Below are 20,753 nucleotides of genomic sequence, written 5' to 3' on the forward strand. Positions count from 1 at the left end.
AGGGAGTCACGGAGAGTGTGGTCTCTCTGGAATGCAGGCAAGGGTGGGGATGGAAAAATATCTTGGGTGGTGGGGTCAGATTGTAGATGGTGGAAGTGTCGGAGGATGATGCGTTGTATCCGGAGGTTGGTGGGGTGGACAGCCCAGCCTGTCTCTGCCTCCCTAACTTGTTCTTCCTCTCACCCATCCCTTCCTCCCACTCCAAGCCACACCTCCATCTCCTACCTACTAACCTCATCCCACCTCCTTGACCTGTCCGTCTTCCCTGGACTGGCCTATCCCCTCCCTACCTCCCCACCTATACTCTCCTTTCCACCTATCTTCTTTTCTCTCCTTCTTCGGTCTGCCTTCCCCCTCTCTCCCTCTCTATTCCAGAACCCTCACCCCATCCCCCTCTCCGATGAAGGGTCTAGGCCCAAAACGTCAGCTTTTGTGCTCCGGAGATGCTGCTTGGCCTGCTGTGTTCATCCAGCTTCACACTTTATTATCTTGGATTCTCCAGCATCTGCAGTTCCCATTATCACTGCTGTTTTAACTTGGTTTGAAATTAGAAATATTAGCAAGGTTTTCCAAGTCAATGGAAAATGTACTCAGTAGGGTACGTGACAAACTGTCAACTACTAGAAGCACATCTAGTATGGCAGGCACAGGTCAATGTTACACTCACACATTTAAACAGTGTAGAAGACAGCCACGTAGCCTTACAGGAACAGAAGTAGACCATTCGATGCCTCAAGCCTACTCTACTATTCAATAGGATCGTGGCTGATCTGACATTCCTCACACCTACTTTCCTGCCCTTCCCCTGTAACCCTTGATTGCCCAACTGGTCAGAATCCATCTTTCTTGGCCTTAAACATATGCAAAGACTCCTACCCATAGCTCTCTGTGGAGTTCCAAAGAGTCTCAACCCACTGAGGGAAGATATTCCTCCTCGTCTCAGTCTTGAATTGGCACCGGTTTATTCTGAAACTATGCCCCTCTGGTCCTAGACGCTCCAATGATATCTTCTCAGCATTTGCCCTGCCAATCCCATCAAAAAACCTATATGTTTCAATGAGATCACATCTCATTCTTCTATTCTCTAGTCGAGTAGAGTCTCAACCTGTTTGGCCTTTGCTCATAAGACAGTGCTTTTATGCCAGGTGTCGTCCTAGTGAATCTTCTCTGATTGGCCTTCAATAAAATAGTACCTTCCAGCAACTTTCCCAAAGCTTCCAACTTTCTGTCAACTAATGTGCCAGCAATTTGCCCCACTCTCCTTCTTTCTCCTAAGCACTTAAAATATTCCAAAACCTAAATTCGCTGCAAAGTGCTTGGGGTTATCTGAGTTTGTGAAAGATTTTAGCTCTTTCTGCTTTACATATAAGGAATGTGGGTGTTGCATGGCTTCATGCCTTTGGCAGGACCTCACCATTAGCCAATATACCCTAGTAAAATCAGGAACGCTCGCCTGTAGCTTTCCATTTGCACGATTTTTGATGGGCTGCTCCCCATTGTTCAGTAAATGGTACTCCATCTGAGGTCCTGCTGAAGTGAAAAGGCCTCAAAGGCTAACATCCTCCCACTCACCCTCCTGCACTAAAATATAACTCCTCCCACCCACCCTCCTGCACTAAAATACACCCCCTCCCACCCACCCTCCTGCACTAGAATACACCCCCTCCCACCCACCCTCCTGCACTAGAATACACCTCCTCCCACCCACCCTCCTGCAAAAATTCCATCCCCTATTCCCAATTCTTCCGCCTCCACCGCATCTGCTCCCACGATGAGGCATTTCACTCCCGCACATCCCAGATGTCCAAGTTCTTCAAGGACCGCAACTTTCGCCCCCACAGTGGTCGAGAACGCCCTTGACCGCTTCTCCCGCATTTCCCGCAACACATCGCTCACACGCCGCTCCCGTCACAACCGCCCAAAGAGGACGCCCCTCGTTCTCACACACCACCCCACCAACCTCCGAATATAACGCATCATCCGCCGACACTTCCACCATCTACAATCCGACCCCACCACCCAAGACATTTTTCCATCCCCACCCTTGTCTGCTTTCCGGAGAGACCACTCTCTCCGTGACTCCCTTGTTCGCTCCACACTGCCCTCCAACCCCACCACACCCGGCACCTTCCCCTGCAACCGCAGGAAATGCTACACTTGCCCCCACACCTCCCCCCTCACCCCTATCCCAGGCCCCAAGATGACTTTCCACATTAAGCAGAGGTTCACCTGCACATCTGCCAATGTGGTATACTGCATCCACTGTACCCAGTGTGGCTTCCTCTACATTGGGGAAACCAAGCGGAGGCTTGGGGACCACTTTGCAGAACACCTCCGCTCGGTTCGCAATCAACAACTGCACCTCCCAGTCGCAAACCATTTCCACTCCCCCTCCCATTCTTTAGATGACATGTCCATCATGGGCCTCCTGCAGTGCCACAATGATGCCACCCGAAGGTTGCGGGAACTGCAACTCATATTCCGCTTGGGAACCCTGCAGCCCAATGGTATCAATGTGGACTTCACCAGCTTCAAAATCTCCCCTTCCCCCACCGCATCCCAAAACCAGCCCAGTTCGTCCCCTCCCCCCACTGCACCACACAACCAGCCCAGCTCTTCCCCTCCACCCACTGCATCCCAAAATCAGTCCAACCTGTCTCTGCCTCCCTAACCTGTTCTTCCTCTCACCCATCCCTTCCTCCCACCCCAAGCCGCACCTCCATCTCCTACCTACTAACATCATCCCACCTCCTTGACCTGTCCGTCTTCCCTGGATTGACCTATCCCCTCCCTACCTCCCCACCTATACTCTCCTCTCCACCTATCTTCTTTTCTCTCCATCTTCGGTCTGCCTCCCCCTCTCTCCCTATTTATTCCAGAACCCTCACCCCATCCCCCTCTCTGATGAAGGGTCTAGGCCCGAAACGTCAGCTTTTGTGCTCCTGAGATGCTGCTTGGCCTGCTGTGTTCATCCAGCTTCACACTTTATTATCTTGGATTCTCCAACATCCGCAGTTCCCATTATCACAAAGGCTAACCTTACAGCGAGGGAGGGAAATCGTTCACAAACCTGCAAAAACATGGACGTTATCCTCAATAACCGTTGTCATCTGTAGCTCCTGAATCGGGCTGCAGCGGCCATGTGGAAGCAACACAATGATATTCATGTTCGCCATTCCTCGGACGCTCTCAATGGCAGAGCTGCCAGTGTCTCCTGCTGTCCCTGTGGATGAGATGAAGTCACTTACTCTTTTCTTTGCTGATGATAATGTCTCAAGCCACATAAAACCAGCCAATATAATCAGAATAGACCAAGGATCACAATCATGTATCTGAATCTGGGGCACTGTGCTCTGCTCATCATGGTCAAATGTTCTTTAGGGAAAGAAATCTGCTATCCTTGTGTGTTCTGGCCTACATGTGACTCCAGATCGATAGCAAAGTGCTTGATTGTCAACTGCCCTCTGAAATACTCTAGCTAGCCACTTAGCTTAGGTGTCATTAGCAATTGGCGACAAATACTTGACATGGACTTCCACATCCCGTGAAAGAGTAAATTTTAGAAAGTCCTGTTCACTCAGTAACACTGTTCTCAACAATCTGTATTGGCTGCAGATCTACCAACAAATCGAATCTAAAATCCTCCACCAATCCCTCTCTGGCTTCCCTCCAAGACTTCTGTGTCCCTCTAATTCTGGTGCCTTGCACAGTGTTCCTTTCCTTTGCCCTCCTAGTGGTGGCCATACCGTCGTCAGTCTACATCTAAGTCTTTGGGGTTGCATTTCCAGTTTTGGCTTATTTACAATTATTTTTCATCCAAGTACACTCCTGGGAGATGTTTTTGGACATGTTTTCGTCTTGAAGGGGCGATATGAATGTTATCATTGGTGAGTGATACATAATATAGAGTTCCAAAGAGTGAGTGTAGGAAACTAGGAGCTCGATCTTAACTTTGATCCAGTTTGCCTGCAGAATGAAGAAGAGACTGTAGATAGAATTTGCATTCAAGGTATTAGATGCTTTGGAAGAATTAGAAAGAAGGCATAGAACAAGGCAAAAAAAAATGCAAGATTTGCAGAACATGGAAATATATTACCATTCTTTCACTGCGATGGGTCAAAATCCCAGCATTCTTCCCTAATACCATTGTGGGTCAATCCACAGCAGGTGAACAGCAGCTCAAGAAGGCAGCTCACCACCAGCTTCTCAAGGGCAACTAGGGATGGGTAAAAAATGCTGGATCAGCCAGTGAGGCCCATAACCCACAAAATGAGTAAAAAAAAACACTTAAAGTTTCTTGATCAGCCAGGCAAATCAACTGTAATGGGGAAAATGCAGGAAAGTGAAGGTGAGGGTCAGCCATGTTGGATTAGCCATGATCCTGCATTTTTTGAAACTTCTTTGAATGAAGGAGTGACTGGCGAGGCCACATTTATTGCCAATCCCTAGTAGCCCAGAGAGCAGTTAAGAGTCAATCATGTTGCTGTGGGTCTGGAGTCAAATGTACACTAGACCAGGTAAGGATGGCAGGTTTCCTTAACCAGAGGGGGATAGCGAACAAGATGAATTTTTCTGATTATCAATTCATAGTTACCATTAGATAATTAATTCCAGGTTTTTACTGAATTCAAATTTCACCACGGTGCCACAGCAGGATTTTGCACCTGGGTCCCCAGAACGTTTCCTGGGTCTTTGGGTTAAAAGTTGAGCAATAATAACAGTAGGCCATTACCTCCTCAATACTGCAAGGCAGCGCAGGTTTGAGGGTTAAAACGGCCTGTTTCTATTTTATGATCTTACAACAGGAACATGTCATCCCTCACACAAACCACCTACCAACTGTTTGTAGTGGTGTCAGGTACAATAAAACAGGTGGGTCCAATCCATGATAGAGATATGAGAGTAAACCGGTTGACGTGCGGTATATGGATTTCAGCAAGGCGTTCGATAAGGTTCCCCACAATAGGATATTGTACAAAATGTGGAGGAATGGGATTGTGGGAGATATAGCAGTTTGGATCGGAAATTGGCTTGCTGAAAGAAGACAAAGGGTGGTAGTTGATGGGAAATATTCATCCTGGAGACCAGTTACTAGTGGTGTACTGCATGGGTCGGTGTTGGGTCCACTGCTGTTTGTCATTTTTATAAATGACCTGGATGAGGGCGTAGAAGGATGGGTTAGTAAATTTGCAGACGACACTAAGGTCGGTGGAGTTGTGGATAGTGACGAAGGATGCTGTAGGTTGCAGAGAGACATAGATAAGTTGCAGAGCTGGGCTGAGAGGTGACAAATGGAGTTTAATGCAGACAAGTGTGAGGTGATGAACTTTGGTAGGAGTAACCAGAAGGCAAAGTACAAGGTTAATGGTAAGATTCTTAGCAGTGTAGATGAGCAGAGATATCTCGGTGTCCATGTACACAGATCCTTGAAAGTTGCCACCCAGGTTGACAGGGCTGTTAAGAAGGGATACAGTGTTTTAGCTTTTATTAATAGAGGGATCGAGTTCCGGAACCAAGAGGTTATGCTGCAGCTGTACAAAACTCTGGTGCAGCCGCACTTGGAGTATTGTGTACAGTTCTGGTCACCGCATTATAAGAAGGATGTGGAAGCTTTGGAAAGGGTGCAGAGGAGATTTACTAGGATGTTGCCTGGTATGGAGGGAAGGACTTATGAGGAAAGGCTGAGGGACTTGAGGCTGTTTTCATTAGAGAGAAGGTTGAGAGATGACTTCATTGAAACATATAAAATAATCAGAGGGTTAGATAGGGTGGATAGGGAGAGCCTTTTTCCTAGGATGGTGACAGCGAGCACGAGGGGGCACCGTTTTAAATTGAGGGGTGAAAGATATAGGACAGATGTCAGAGGTAGTTTCTTTACTCAGAGAGTAGTAAGGGAATGGAACGCTTTGCCTGCAACGGTAGTAGATTTGCCAACTTTAGGTACATTTAAGTCGTCATTGGACAAGCATATGGACGTACATGGAATAGTGTAGGTTATATGGGCTTGAGATCGGTATGACAGGTCGGCACAACATCAAGGGCCGAAGGGCCTGTACTGTGCTGTAATGTTCTATGTTCTATGTTCTATAACAAGGCTGGATGAACACAGCAGGCCAAGCAGCATCAGAGGAGCAGGAAAGCTGATGTTTAGGGCCTAGACCCATCTAGACCCTGCGCCTCTGATGCTGCTTGGCCTGCTGTGTTCATCCAGCTCTACACCTTGTTATCTCAGATTGTCCAGCATCTGCAGCTCCTACTATCTCGGGTCCAATCAATAATTAATTAATAAAAATGTAGCTGCAATCATCAGTATTTGCTTGTGGTAAAACCAGATCAAAGATTATTGGGGATCAGTGGGAAAGTGACTTTGTTGCCATAACCATCTCAGACTTGATCACTGAGGATTGGACAGGCTCATGGAATCTTTTGGCCTTACTCCTAATTCACGTAGACTCACCTACAATGTGGAAACAGGCCAGTTGGGCCAAAATGTCAAGACCAACTCTCCACAGAGCATCCCACCCAGGCTCACCGTCCTACCCTATCCCTGGAAGCTTGTATTTCCTGTGGCCAATCCACATAGCCTACACATCTGTGGACTGTAGGAGAAAACTGGAGCACCTGGAGATAGCCACAGCACCTGCAGAAGGGCAACTGTGTGAAGTTTGCACAAAGGCTAGAATTGAACTTGGGGTCCCTGTCACTGAGTCAACATGCTAACCAGTGAACCACCTTGCCACCCCCATTATGACTGTAATATGGAATTGGTTTATTTGTGTTTAAAGACATTTGTTCATCATCTGGCATCTGGTTCAAAATACTGATGCAAATGATTGCATGAATGTTAGTCTGTGCCTATGCCACAGATAACAAGGTATAGAGCCGGATGAACACAGCAGGCCAAGCAGCATCAATGGCGCAGGAAAGCTGACATTTCGGGCCTAGACCCTTCTTCAGAAATGGAAAGTTTGTGATTTCAAATAAACCAGTGAATCAGAGGGCAGCCGAGAGTCATCGCAGTAGAATTCTGGGAGACATCACCACAGCAGGTCAGAGAGAACCTGGTGTTAAGATGTGGTAAAACCCAAAACACTATATTGGTGTTTCCCAACCTCCCTCCTCCTATGACAAAAAGAAAATGGGCTTGTTCTACGGGCTGTTTCCTGGGACGCACAGAGACCAACATCAACTGCGCCTGGAGGACCATCAATGCGGTGAAAGACGCTCTTTGGTCTGCCCGCAACTTGCTGGTCTTCCAGCTGAGAGACCTGACCCCGACCAAGTGTTGCAGACTGGCGCACTCCAAGGTCCAGGACTACGTGCTGAGGGACGCACTGAAGCTTGGGGCAGCCATTGCCAAGGCGCGGTGGGGAAAGACCACCGTATGAAACCCCTCGTCCAGAATAGCAAAAAAAGGGCCCTATCTGGTAACTGGGCCCAGCTGGCGCCTTCCCCAACTGGTCAGGGGGCCATCGCGGACTGTGCGGGGAGACGACCGCCAGGGTTTTTTTCTTTATGTTTTTTTTTGCTTTTTCTTTAGTTCGTGTGCGTTCCCCAGGGTAACCCGGAGCAGCTAATATGACGGGGTAGGTGTATAAATATGTTTTATTTTTTGTATATTTTATGAATAAAGTATAGCTTTTCAAATAAAAAAAAGAAAATGGGCTCTGTTGGAGGGTGACTGGGAAGGTAAACGTGTACAAGGGAGCTGCCATTAAGAGAGTGGGCCAGCATTACAGTGGCAGTGCTTACGCCTTTGCTCGAGACGTTTGGACTTAGAGCCTGAGCAGGGGCACAGGTAAAGGCTCTGTAACTCTAATTTCTTCCTGTCTTGACTGAAGGCAGTAGGGAGGGCAGTTGGGGTGCTGGCATGCTCCTCTTGCAGGATGTGGGCGATCACATGAGGTTAGGTCGCATGGGGTCCAGGGAGGGCTAGTTAATTGGATTCAAAATTGACTCGATTGTAGGAAGCAGATGGCTGAAGGCTGTTTCCTGGACTGGAGGCCTGTGACTCGCGATGTTCTGGAGGGGTTGGTGCTGGGACCTTTGCTATTTATTGTTTACATAAATGATCTGGATGTGAATGTACAAGACATGATTAGTAAATTTGCAGATGATAAACATTAGGAGATATCGTTCATATCGAGGATGGTTATCAAAAATTATAGCGGGATCTTGATCAGATGGGGAAGTGGACTGAGGATTAGCAGATGTAATTCAATACAGGTAAGCGTGACATGTTGCACTTTGGAAAGTCAAACCAAGGTAGGACTTACATAGTAAACGGTAAGACCTGAGGAGTGTTGTGGAGCAGAGGGACCTTGGAATTCATTGCGAGCAGAATCACAGGTGGACATAGCAGTGAAGAAGGCATTTAGTATGCTGGCCCCAAATCAGTCAAGGCATTGTGTATAGGAGTTGGGACGTTATGTAACAGTTGTATAAGTAATTGGTGAGGCTGCACTTGGAGTACTGTTTACAGTTTGGTCACTCTATTATAGGAAAAACATAGTTGAAGTGGAAAGTGTGCAGAGAAGATTTACCAGGATGTTGCCAAGGCTAGCAGGCCTATGTTGTAGGGAGTGGTTGGTCAGGATAGTACTTTATTCCTTGGAATGTGGGAGAATGAGGGGTGACTGTATTGAGGTGCATAAAAGCATGAAGGACATGGATGGGATGAATGCATATAGTCTTTTTTCCAGGGATGGGGAAATTGAAAACTAGAGGGCAGAGGTTTAAGGTGAATGGGAAAAGATTTAAGGAGCTGAGGAGCAACTTCTTCTTGCAGAGAGGGGCGTGTACATGGAATGGGCTGCCAGAGAGAGTGGTTGAGGCGGTACAAATAGCAACATTTGGATGGGTACGTGGATGGGAAGGGTTTAGAGGGATCTAGACCAAACACAGGCAATTGGAATTAGCTGAGGGGGCACCATGGTCAGCATGGACCAGTTTGGGCCAAAGGGCCTGTTTCCAATCTGTATTACTCCATGACACGATGACTGTAACCTGGTGTCATGTGACTACTGACTTTGTTCACCAAACAAGTTAATATTGCAGCGGTCATGTTGAAAGAAGGGCAGGCATTGGATAGGCTATGAATGTTAGAAGGACTGGATCAGATGCATCCAAAGGTATAATGGAAGAGGTGTCAAATTGCTGACATACACAGTAGTCCATCACGTTAACTACATAAAGATCTAAGTCTCTGGAAAGCAACATACCTCCCACTGGAGACACTACTTTCCTATCAATACTTATGAAAACATCTTGAAGTTTTCAATATTTCTATTCACCCATCCAATGCTTAACTTACTCTGCCCGAAATCTTTAACTAATGTCATGCATCGCTAATACCTGTCTAATAAATCTCTTTTGCAGTCTGAACAGGACTCTCATATTCTTCCTACTTCATCAGCATTGGACATAATACTTTAACTGAGGCCCAACAGTGATTCATCTAGCAATTCAAGAAGTGCAATAGGTATTCAGGCAAAAGAATCTCCGTCTTCGTATTCTGCTTACCGACTAGAATAGTGACATGCTTCTGTCTCTTTCGCAGGAAGTACTGCAGCAGTTGTCCCACACACGACATTGCAAGGTCCTTAAAAGCATAGGTCACACCATGCCACAGCTCCAACACATTCAGCTCATTTTTCAGTTTGGCTAATTTCACAATGTCCTTGTGTTGGAACCTCTGGAAGGCCTGGCTAATCAGATCTGAAAATTGCAACATGAGCCATGTTAAAACAGGGATTAAAATTTTAAAAAAAGGGAAAGCAATTGCTGGAAATACTCAACAGATCAGCAGCATGCAAGAAGAGAGAGAAAGAAACAAGAGTGATCATTTCAGGTTGAGGTGATTTTACCTCTACAGAGGTATACAGTCGTACAGCATGGAAGCAGACCCCTTGGTCCAACCAGTCCATGCCAAGCATTATGCCAAACTAAACTGGTCCCACCTGCCTGGTCCTGGCCTATATCCACTCAAACATTTCCTATTCATGTGTTTATCTAAATGTCTTTTAAATGTTGTAACTGAGCCTACATCCACCACTTCCTCAGGAAGTTTGTTCCACACCCTTGTTTAAAAAGGGCAGCAAGAATAATCCAGGTAATTATCGACTGGTGAGGCTGACGTCAGAGGTAGGGAAGCTGCTGGAGAAGATACTGAGGGATAGGATCTATTCCCATTTGGAAGAAAATGGGCTTATCAGTGATAGGCAACATGGTTATGCACAGGGAAGGTCATGTCTTACCAACTTAATAGAATTCTTTGAGGACGTGACAAAGTTGATTGATGAGGGAAAGGCTGTAGATGTCATATACATGGACTTCAGTAAGGCATTTGATAAGGTTCCCCATGGCAGGCTGATGGAGAAAGTGAAGTCACATCGGGTCCAGGGAGTGCTAGCTAGATGGATAAAAAACACAGAGAGTAGTAGGGGCGTGGAGTGCATTGCCGGATGGCCTCATTAGGGGCATTTAAGCGGCAATTAGATTGGCATATGGATGACAGTATAAGGTAGGGGCAGAAGTTAGATAGGTTTAACGTAAAGGTTCAAAGAAAAGAAAACAAAGAACAAAGAAAATTACAGCACAGGAACAGGCCCTTCGGCCCTCCAAGCCTGCGCCGATCAAGATCCTCTGTCTCACCTGTCATCTATTTTCTAACGGTCTGTGTCCAATTGCTCCCTGCCCATCCATGTACCTATCCAGATACATCTTAAAAGATGCTAACGTGTCTGCGAGTACCACCTCCGCTGGCAACGCGTTCCAGGGGCTACCACCCTCTGTGTAAAGTACTTTCCACACATATCTCCCTTAAACTTTCCTCCTCTCACTTTGAACTCATGACCCTGAGAGAAATGGAGTGCTACAGGACAGTGGTTAAACTACAGTTAACACTAGTACATGAACTTAGGCACAACAGTTAACACTTGGACAGGAATTTAGTCACAGATGTGATAGCAATCAGGAGAAGTGGTGGGGCGGCAGTGCACAGTATGGGGGATCAGCTTGAGTGAGCATAAGATAACAATAAGAAGCGATTAAGAACCAGCTAAAACTGGATCCGGGAAACACTTGGGGCTAACTAGGTGAAAGGTGAGGAGTATGTGGCCACAGGCAGCTATGGCACATGCGTAGTAGAGAATAGTAAAAGCCAGAGCTGAACTACAGATGGGGACGACCACTTAGGGAAGCCCGAGGGAATACAAACATTGGCGCCTGAATACATAATGAATGGGACGTATAAAAGAAGACCGCAAACTCTGTATCAGGGTCTCTCCAGTTCTCCGGGGGCACCCGACTCTGCAGACTCGCAATAAAAGAACTTGTTTCCACGGCTTTGTCTCCAGTGGTTCTGTGATTGTGAGCACGGGTGTTTTGATAAATCTCACAACCCCTAGTAATTGAGTCCCCCACTCTGGGAAAAAGCTTTTTGCTATACACCCTGTCTATACCCCTCATGATTTTGTAGACCTCAATCAGGTCCCCCCTCAATCTCCGTCTTTCTACCACTGACGTCAGGCTCACTGGTTGATAATTACCTGGATTATTCTTGCTGCCCTTCTTTAACAAGGGGACAACATTAGCAAGTCTCCAATCCTCCGGCACCTCACCCATGTTTAAGGATGCTGCAAAGATATCTGTTAAGGCCCTGGCTATTTCCTCTCTCGCTTCCCTCAGTAACCTGGGATAGATCCCATCCAGACCTGGGGACTTGTCCACCTCAACATCTTTTAGGATACCTCACACTTCCTCCTGCCTTATGTCAACTTGACCTAGAGTAAGCAAACATCTATGCCTAACCTCAACATCTGCCATGTCCCTCTCCTTGGTGAATACTGATTCTCGTTAAGAATGTCACCCATTTTCTCTGACTCAGCGCATAATTTTCCTTATTTGTCCTTTGTGGGCCAATCCTTTTTCTAGTTACCCTTTTGCTCTTTATATATGAATAAAAGGCTTTGGGATTTTCCTTAACCATGTTTGCCAGCAATATCTCATTCGGCACAACATTGTGGGCTGAAGGGCCGTACTGTGCTATACTGTTCCATGTTCTATGAGAAGAAGTTTCCAAGCGTGTAGAAGTCAATAATCAATTATCACAGATTTACCGCTGTTTGAATAAACAACCAGACGAGATTTGAGGAAGATACATTTCTCATTCAAAACACAGTTAAAGTTGAGAAAGCAGTCATTGAAAGGGTTGCTGATGCAGATTTCACAGTCATCTTCAGAGGAGAATTGAATTTGATTTGATTGATTAAAAGGAGCGAAAATTGCAATAATATCAGGAACAATTTGGAGGGCTCTTTACAAGAGCCAGTAAAGGCACAATAAAACATAGAACATTACAGCACAGTACAGGCCATTCAGCCCTCGATGTTGTGCTGGCCTGTCATACCGATCTCAAGCCCATCTAACCTACACTATTCCATGTACGTCCATATGCTTGCCCAATGACGGCTTAAATGTACTTAAAGTTGGTGAATCTACTACCGTTGCAGGCAAAGCATTCCATACCCTTACTACTCTGAGTAAAGAAACTACCTCTGACATCTGTACTATATCTTTCACCCCTCAATTTAAAGCTATGCCCCCTCGTGCTCGCCGTCACCATCGAGGAAAAAGGCTCTCCCTATCCACCCTATCTAATCCTTTGATTATTTTGTATGTCTCAATTAAGTCACCTCTCAACCTTCTTCTCTCTAACGAAAACAGCCTCAAGTCCCTCAGCCTTTCCGCATAAGACCTTCCCTCCATACCAGGCAACATCCTAGTAAATCTCCTCTGCACCCTTTCCAAAGCTTCCACATCCTTCTTATAATGCGGTGACCAGAACTGTACACAATACTCCAAGTGCGGCCGCACCAGAGTTTTGTACAGCTTCACCATAACCTCTTGGTTCCGGAACTCGATCCCTCTATTAATAAAAGCTAAAACACTGTATGCCTTCTTAACAGCCCTGTCAACCTGGGTGGCAACTTTCAATGATCTGTGTACATGGGCACTGAGATATCTCTGCTCATCTACACTGCCAAGAATCTTACCATTAGCCCTGTACTTTGCCTTCCGGTTACTCCTACCAAAGTGCATCACCTCACACTTGTCCGCATTAAACTCCATTTTCCACCTCTCGGTCCAGCTCTGCAGCTTATCTACGTCTCTCTGTAACCTATAACATCCTTCGTCACTGTCCACAACTCCACCGACCTTAGTGTCGTCTGCAAATTTACTAACCCATCCTTCTACGCCCTCATCCAGGTCATTTATAAAATTGACAAACAGCAGTGGACCCAACACCGACCCTTGTAGTACACCATTCGTAACTGGTCTCTTGGATGAGCAGAATGATATCCTGTCATATTGTCCTGTTCCACAGTTCTATCAGCCACTCAATCACTGACATTGGAAGAATGGGCACACAGGTTTTAGACTGCAGAGCAGTGATAATTCTGTATAAAATCCGAAAGAACTGCAGATGCTGTAAATCAGGAACAAAAACAGAAGTTGCAGGAAAAGCTCAGCAGGTCTGGCAGCATCTGTGGAGCAGAACAGAAAAGAGTTAACGTTTCGGGTCCGGTGATAATTCTGTATCCATCATGAGCTGGTGACGCAAGGAGGAGAAGGCAAGAGAAGAAAAGCTTACCCTTTAAATCTTCCCTTGGCAAATCATCTCTGGAAATGAACAATGAACAAATCTCCTCAACCAGCTGGGGATAACTGTAAGTGCTCCATGTCTGCAGTATGGCCGTGTCGAGGCTTGGGATTTCTTCGGGCATATAAAGGCCTCCGTCTGGGGCATAGCCAGAGAAAAGAACCTGCTCAAAGTTCACGCCAGTCAATCCACCTCGCGTACTTGTGTATTTCATTTTGTTCTACCTGCGTGACAAGGTTAAAAGGTCAGAATTGAGAACAACATGGGAAATGAGAGAGTGCAGGCTGAGAGTCGTTTCCTCCTCCCACTAGGTGTCACTTGGAAAGCCTGCAACTGTCTTTAGAAAAAGGAGTGGGCTGAACGTTTGTGTTGCAGGAGATATATTGGATTGAGGATAGATGCGAACAGAAAGGAGGTGGGAAATGGAGAATGGCACAAGTGTAAGATTTCAAAACCCTGTTAAGGTTGGTACACTGGAGCTACAATAACCCTAACCACTGCCCAAGGAGATAATGGCAGGCTCTGGGACATTGGTACATTTCTATTGTTTTCAGAGGATCATTCAACCCCTACAGTTCAGAAAGAAGCTGTTTGGCCCATTAAGTCTGCACCAACCCTCCAAAAGGCATCCCACCAGTTCCAGCCTCTGACCCTGAATTTCCCACAGCTAATTCATCTAACCTGCACATCCGTGGACACTATGAGGACTTTAGCACAGCCAATCCACCTAACCTGAACATCTTTGGACTGCGGAAGGAAACCAGAGCACCTGGGAGAAACCCACGCAGCAAGAATGTGCAACCTGCACACAGAACTGTCGCCTGACAGTGGGATTGAACCTGGGCCCCTGATGCTGTGAGGCACCACCGAAACACGTTGCCACCTGCTTGTGCACTCACTCCCACAAAGGACCACAGATGTCTTTCTCCACAGGAGGCAGAGAGAAAGACACACACACACACACACACACACACACACACACACACACACACACACATTGCAGAGAGAGTGATTAGATGCCGTTAGCTTTCATCTCTATCCACCTAACCAGCTGGGCTAAACAATACCCCAGCAATGCAGAGTATGCCCTGACATTCCACACACAGTAAGTTGATAGTACATCAAGCGGTGTGTGAGGAGTCACTAAGACCCTGAACTTAATTCCCCCAGTTGGGTTCTGCAAACTTGACTTTGGAGGACTGGCTGGCTTCTGTTACCCGTTCAGGTTGGGGTTGGGGGGGGTTGTCGGGTGACCCAGGAAGAGCCCCAGTAGTTGCCAGGTACCCATGCAGATTCAACAATCAGCCTGCCGTGTGGTTCCAACATTCTCTTCAATGTTTAAAAATAAACAAAGCACATGAATCAAACATGTTTCAGGGATAATAGGAACTGCAGATACTGGAGGATCTGAGATAACAAGGTGTGGAGCTGGGCGAACAAAGCAGGCCAAGCAGCATCTTAGGACGTTTCGGGCCTAGACCCTTCTTCAGAAATGGGGGAGGGAAAGGAGATTCTGAAATAAATAGGGAGAGAGGGGGAGAAGATGAATAAAGGAGAAGATTGGAGGAGAGGAGACAGACAGATCAAAGAGGTGGGGATGGAGCCTGTAAAGGTGAGTCTAGGTGGCAAGTTAGGGAGGGGATAGGTCAGTCCAGGGAGGACGGACAGGTCAAGGAGGCAGGATGAGGTTAGCAGATAGGAGATGAGGGTGGGGCTTGAGGTGGGAAGAGGGGATGGGTGGGAGGAAGGACAGTTTAGGGAGGCGGGCACAAGGTGGGCTGGTTTTGGGATGTGATCGGGGAAGGGAGATTTTGAAGCTTGTGAAGTCCACATTGCTACCATTGGGCTGCAGGGGTCCCAAGCAAAATATGAGGTGCTGTTCCTGCAACCTCCGGGTAGCATCATTGTAGCACTGGAGGAAGACCAAGATGGACATGTCCAAAGAGTGGGAGGGGGTGTGTAAATGGTTCACGACTGGGAAGTGCAGCTGTTTATCGCGAACCAAGCGTAGGTGTTCTGCCAAGCGGTCCTCAAGCCTCCGCTTGGTTTCTCCGATGTCGAGGAGACCACATCTGGAACAGTGCACGCAGTATACCACATTCACAGATGTGCAGGTGAACATCTGTTTGATGTGGAAGGTCTTCTTGGGGCCTGGGATGGGGGCGAGGGAGGAGGTGTGGGGACACGTGTAGCACTTCCTGCGGTTGCAGGGGAAGGTGCCGGGTGTGGTGGGGTTGGAGGGGAGTGTGGAGCGGACAAGGGAGTCGCGGAGAGAGTGGCCTCTCCGGAAGGCAGACATGGGTGGGGTGGGGGAAAATGTCTTTGGTGGTGGGGTCGGATTGCAGATGGCGGAAGTGTCGGATGATGCATCGGATCCGGAGGTTGGTGGAGTGGTACGTGAGGACGAGGGAGACTCTATTTTGGTTGTTATTGCAGAGAGGGGATGTGAGAGATGAGTTGTATGAAATGCGGGAGACACAGTCGAGGGTGTTCTCGGCCACTGCCGGGGGGATGTTGCAGTATTTGAAAAACGAGGACATCTGGGATGTTCAGGAGCAGAATGCCTTATCCCAGGAGCAGATGCAGAGATGGTGAAGGAATTGAGAATAAGGGATGGCATTTTTGCAGGAAGGTGGGTGGGAAGGGGTGTAGTCTCGGTTGCTGTGAGAGTCAGTAGGAGTGATATGGATATTGGTTTCCAGATGGCTGCCAGAGATGGAAACAGAGAGAGGTATCAGAGATAGTCCAGATGAACGTAAGGTTGGGTGGAAGGTGTTGGTGAAGTGGATGAACTGTTCAAGCTCCTCGTGGGAACACAAGGCGGCGCCGATACAGTCATCAATGTCACAGAGGAACAGGTGGGGTTTGGGGCCTGTGTAGTTGCAGAAGAGGGATTGTTCCATGTAACCTACAAAGAGGCAGGCACAGCCTGGGCCCATGTGGGTATCCATGGCCTCCCCCTTTGTCTGTAGGAAGTGGAAGGAATCGAAAGAGAAGTTGTTGAGGGTGAGGACGAGTTCGGCTAGGCAGATGAGCGTGTCAGTGGAGGGGGACTGGTCGGGCCTGCAGGACAGGAAGAAGCGGAGGGCCTTAAGGCCATCTGCATGATGAATGCAGGTGTATAGGGACTGGACGTCCGTGGTGAAAATGAGGTGTTGGGGACCAGGGAATTGGAAGTTCTGGAGGAGGTGGAGACCGTGCGTGGTGCCACGGACGTAGGTAGGGAGTTCCTGGACCAAGGGGGAGAAAATGGAATCCTGATAGGTGGAGATGAGTTCAGTGGGGCAGGAGCAGGCGGAGACAATGGGTTGAGAGATAATGGGAACTGCAGATGCTGGAGAATTCCAAGATAATAAAATGTGAGGCTGGATGAACACAGCAGGCCAAGCAGCATCTCAGGAGCACAAAAGCTGACGTTTCGGGCCTAGACCCTTCATCAGAGAGGGGGATGGGGGGAGGGAACTGGAATAAATAGGGAGAGAGGGGGAGGCGGACCGAAGATGGAGACAATGGGTTGGCCAGGGCAGGCGGGTTTGTGGATTTTGGGAAGGAGGTAGAAGCGGACAGTGTGGGGTTGGGGAATGATGAAGTTGGAGGCTGTTGGTGGGAGGTCACCTGAGGGGATGAGGTTGTGGATGGTTTGAATCAAACGTGTTCTCCAGGTGGTTCTGAAACTCGTGGGCCTTGAACTCAGATCTACCAGCTCAAAGGTAGTGACATTACCACTGCATCCCAATAGCCTCTGACTTTTCCCATGCCAGGATTCAAACTAATATTCTGCCACCCATCGTCTGAGGCCCTTGATCTCCAGCCCCAGTAAGATTACAGCAATAACTCCACCAGCTTTCCCCCCCCCAAATAAACAGGTCGACAGTGGTAATACTGTTTCCTAAGCGCCTGCTCACATAACCGTCAGCACGTCCTTCTGTTTCATCTGTTTTCCTTTAAATCTGCTCCCTTTGGTGCACTTCAACTGTAGCTGTCATGTGGGAATGAGTTACACAATGTAAACCTTATTTTCAGTGAAGAATTTGTCCTGAATTCCTTACCAGACTCTCATATACTCGTGCCCCTCCCCCCTCCTCCCAGTTTTAGACTCCCGTCCGCTATCTCCTCTATCAATGAAGCCCTGCATAATTTTAACAAGCGTTGCTGGCTCCTCGGGTTTCCAGCGTAACCGAGTTTGTGGTCTGCCGCTTGAGTTTCGGTGTGATTACACCAGGTCGGCCATGAAAGTGACTGACCTCCAGGGACAGTCACAATCAGCAAAGCGCAGACCTCAATCCAACGCGGAAAAAAAGGAGACAGCGGCAGACTGCAGCAAATACAGTGAGAGCCCTGTATCAATATGACAGTACGTAACATACCAGAGTTCGCAACATGTAACAAATGTGTCCAAGCCACTTACAATATTCCTGGCTTGAACTCACGATTGCCTCCCTGCTTCACCAGCCCCGGTTCAAATCCGTGATTTGAATTTTCCTTTTCATACAGCACTTGCACGCAGGGGACGCTGTGCAGAGTTTAGTCGGCAACGCAACTTTTCAGCGACAGCAGCAAGTCAGAACAGTAAGCTCTCTCGCTCTTTCTCCCTTCACCCAGACTTCCCCCGCAGAGCTCTCTCTACAGAGGAACGCCTCAAACAAGCTTTGAGATCACTCTCCTGAAATAGCAACGCAGCCCTCCCAGATCCTGGCTCTGCTTCGTTTCAGCTACAGTTCTCGTTTTACCAGCATCGTTAACGGGCGGAGGGTACTTAGGCATGTGGGACTTAAAGCAATGAACCAAAGCAAATAGGAACAAAAGTAGGCCATTCAGTCCATTGACCTGGTCCATCATTCGATACCATCTGAGAACCCCTACAGTACTGGAGCAGGCCATTCAACCCATTCAGTTCACACTGACCCTCTGATGAGCATCCCGTCCTATCCCTAGGAGATAGTAAGAACTGCCGATGCTGGTGGGATAGAGATAACGGGAACTGCAGATGCTGAAGAATCTGGGATAACAAGGTGTAGATCTCGAGGAACCCAGCAGGCCAGGCAGCATCAGAGTTGCAGGAAAGCCGACGATTCGCATCCCGAGAAGCAGTCTGGTGAACTTTCACTGAACTTCCTCTATGGCAAGTACATGTTTTCTTACGCAAGAAGATAGGTTATAGTAATGATAGTAATATACTGGCATGGATTCAGAATTGGTTAGTAGACATGAAACAGTAAAAATAAATGGAAACCAAAAGAACTGCGGATGCTATAAATCAGGAACAAAAACAAAGTTGCTGGAAAAGCTCAGCAGGTCTGGCAGCATATATGGAGGAGAAAACAGAGTTAACGTTTTGGGTCTGGTGACCCTTCCTCAGAACAGGTGTGAGTGTAAAAGTAAATAGGCTGTTTTTGTAGTGTAAAGCAGATCCTGTACTCAAACCCTCTTAGAGTGAAGGCCAACACATCATTGACCTTTCTCACTGCTTGTTGCACCTTCATGCTTGGTTTCAGTTGACCAGTGTATATGTACACCCAGGCCCTTTCATACATCAACATTTTGCAATCTGTCAACATTTTATTAATACCCTGCTATTCACACTAAAAAGTGTGAAGTGATTCATTTTGGAGGGTTGAATTTGAATGCAGAATACATGGTTAAAGGCAGGATTCTTGGCAATGTGGAGGAACAGAAGGATCTTGGGGTCCGCATTCATAGACCCCTCAAAGTTACAACCCGAGTTGAGAGGGTTGTTAAGAAGGCAGGTGTGTTGGCTTTCATTGGCAGGGGAATTGAGTTTAAGAGCTGCGAGGTTATGCTGCAGTTCTATAAAACCCTGGTTGGACCACACTTGGAATATTGTGTTCAGTTTTGGTCACCTCATTGTAGGAAGGATGTGGAAGCTTTAGAGAGGGTGCAGAGAAGATTTACCAGAATGCTGCCTGGACTGGAGGGCAGGTCTAATGAGGAAATGTTGAGGGAGCTAGGGCTTTTTTCATTGGAATGAAGAAGCATAAGAGGTGACTTGGAGGTGTACTAGATGATGATATAGCTACAGACATATTCCCAAGATGGAAATGACTATTATGAGGAGGCATAATTTACAGGTGATTGGAGGAAGGTATAGGAGAGATGTCAGATGTAGGTTCTTTACACAGAGAGTGGTGGGTGCATGGAGTCAGATACATTAGGGACATTTAAGCGATGCTTGGACAGGCACATGGAGGATACTAAAATGAGGGTAATGCAGGTTAGTTTGATCTTAGGGTATGATAATAGATTGGCACAACATCGAGGGCTGAAGGGCCTGTACTGTGCTGTACTGTTCTATGTTCTATGTTCTATTCTGTTTATACCACAAAATTATTTGTTTATTGATTCATTCATGAGCTTTGCTGGCTCGGTCATCATCCCTAATTGTCCACAGGGCAGCTATTACCACTTTGCTGGACTCAGTGTAGACCAAACCAGGTAATGATGGCAGTTTCCTTGACTAAAGGACATTAGTGAACCAGATGGGTCTTTCTGACAATCAACAATGGTTTTATAGTCATCATTAGACTCTTACTTCCAGGTTTTAATTGAATTCAAATTCCACCATCTGCCATGGTTGAATTCAAACCCAGGTTCACAGAATATTGCCTAGGTCTAAGGATTATTAGTCCAGCAATAGTGCTACTAGGCCATTGCTTTGACGTGAGCAAATTCACACTTATCCACTTTAAACTGCATCTGTCTTACATTTGCATATTCACTCAACATGTCTGAGCCACCTTGAAGCCTGCTTAGAAACATAGGAAGTAGGAGCAGGAGTAGGCCATTCAGTCCATCCACAACATACTGTGCCTCTCAATGTAATCATGACTGATAATCCAACACGGTCCTTGCTTTCTCCATGTTCCCTTTGATCCTTTTGGTCTTAAGTACCATATCTAACTTCTTCAAAGCATTCAATATTTGATCTTAACTACTGTCGATGTCAGTGAATTCCACAGGCTCACCATTCTCCAGGTGAAGAAATTCCTCCAGATTTCAGGCCACATGTCTACTTCATATCCCTTGGTCCTAGACTCCCTGATTATCAGGAACATCCTTCCTCCATTTACCT

General features: G+C 47.1%; 1 protein-coding gene across 2 annotated transcripts in view; it reads right to left on the reverse strand.

Moving 5' to 3' along the window:
- Positions 1-18,759, reverse strand: part of thnsl2 (threonine synthase-like 2) — a 39,695-nt gene extending 20,936 nt beyond the window's left edge. Inside the window, exons 1-4 of one of the 2 annotated variants that reach the window (XM_059650351.1) lie at positions 18,072-18,759; positions 13,655-13,887; positions 9,523-9,717; positions 3,071-3,223 (exon numbers count right to left, since the gene is read on the reverse strand). In XM_059650351.1, the coding sequence (XP_059506334.1) occupies positions 3,071-3,223; positions 9,523-9,717; positions 13,655-13,877 (571 nt within the window). In that variant the 5' untranslated portion in view covers positions 13,878-13,887; positions 18,072-18,759. The remainder of the gene's footprint in view (positions 1-3,070; positions 3,224-9,522; positions 9,718-13,654; positions 13,888-18,071) is intronic. The other variant, XM_059650349.1, reaches the window with a different exon arrangement.
- Positions 18,760-20,753: the final 1,994 nt, after the last annotated feature.

This window comes from Stegostoma tigrinum, chromosome 1, assembly GCF_030684315.1.
Source record: "Stegostoma tigrinum isolate sSteTig4 chromosome 1, sSteTig4.hap1, whole genome shotgun sequence".
Lineage (NCBI taxonomy): Eukaryota > Metazoa > Chordata > Chondrichthyes > Orectolobiformes > Stegostomatidae > Stegostoma > Stegostoma tigrinum.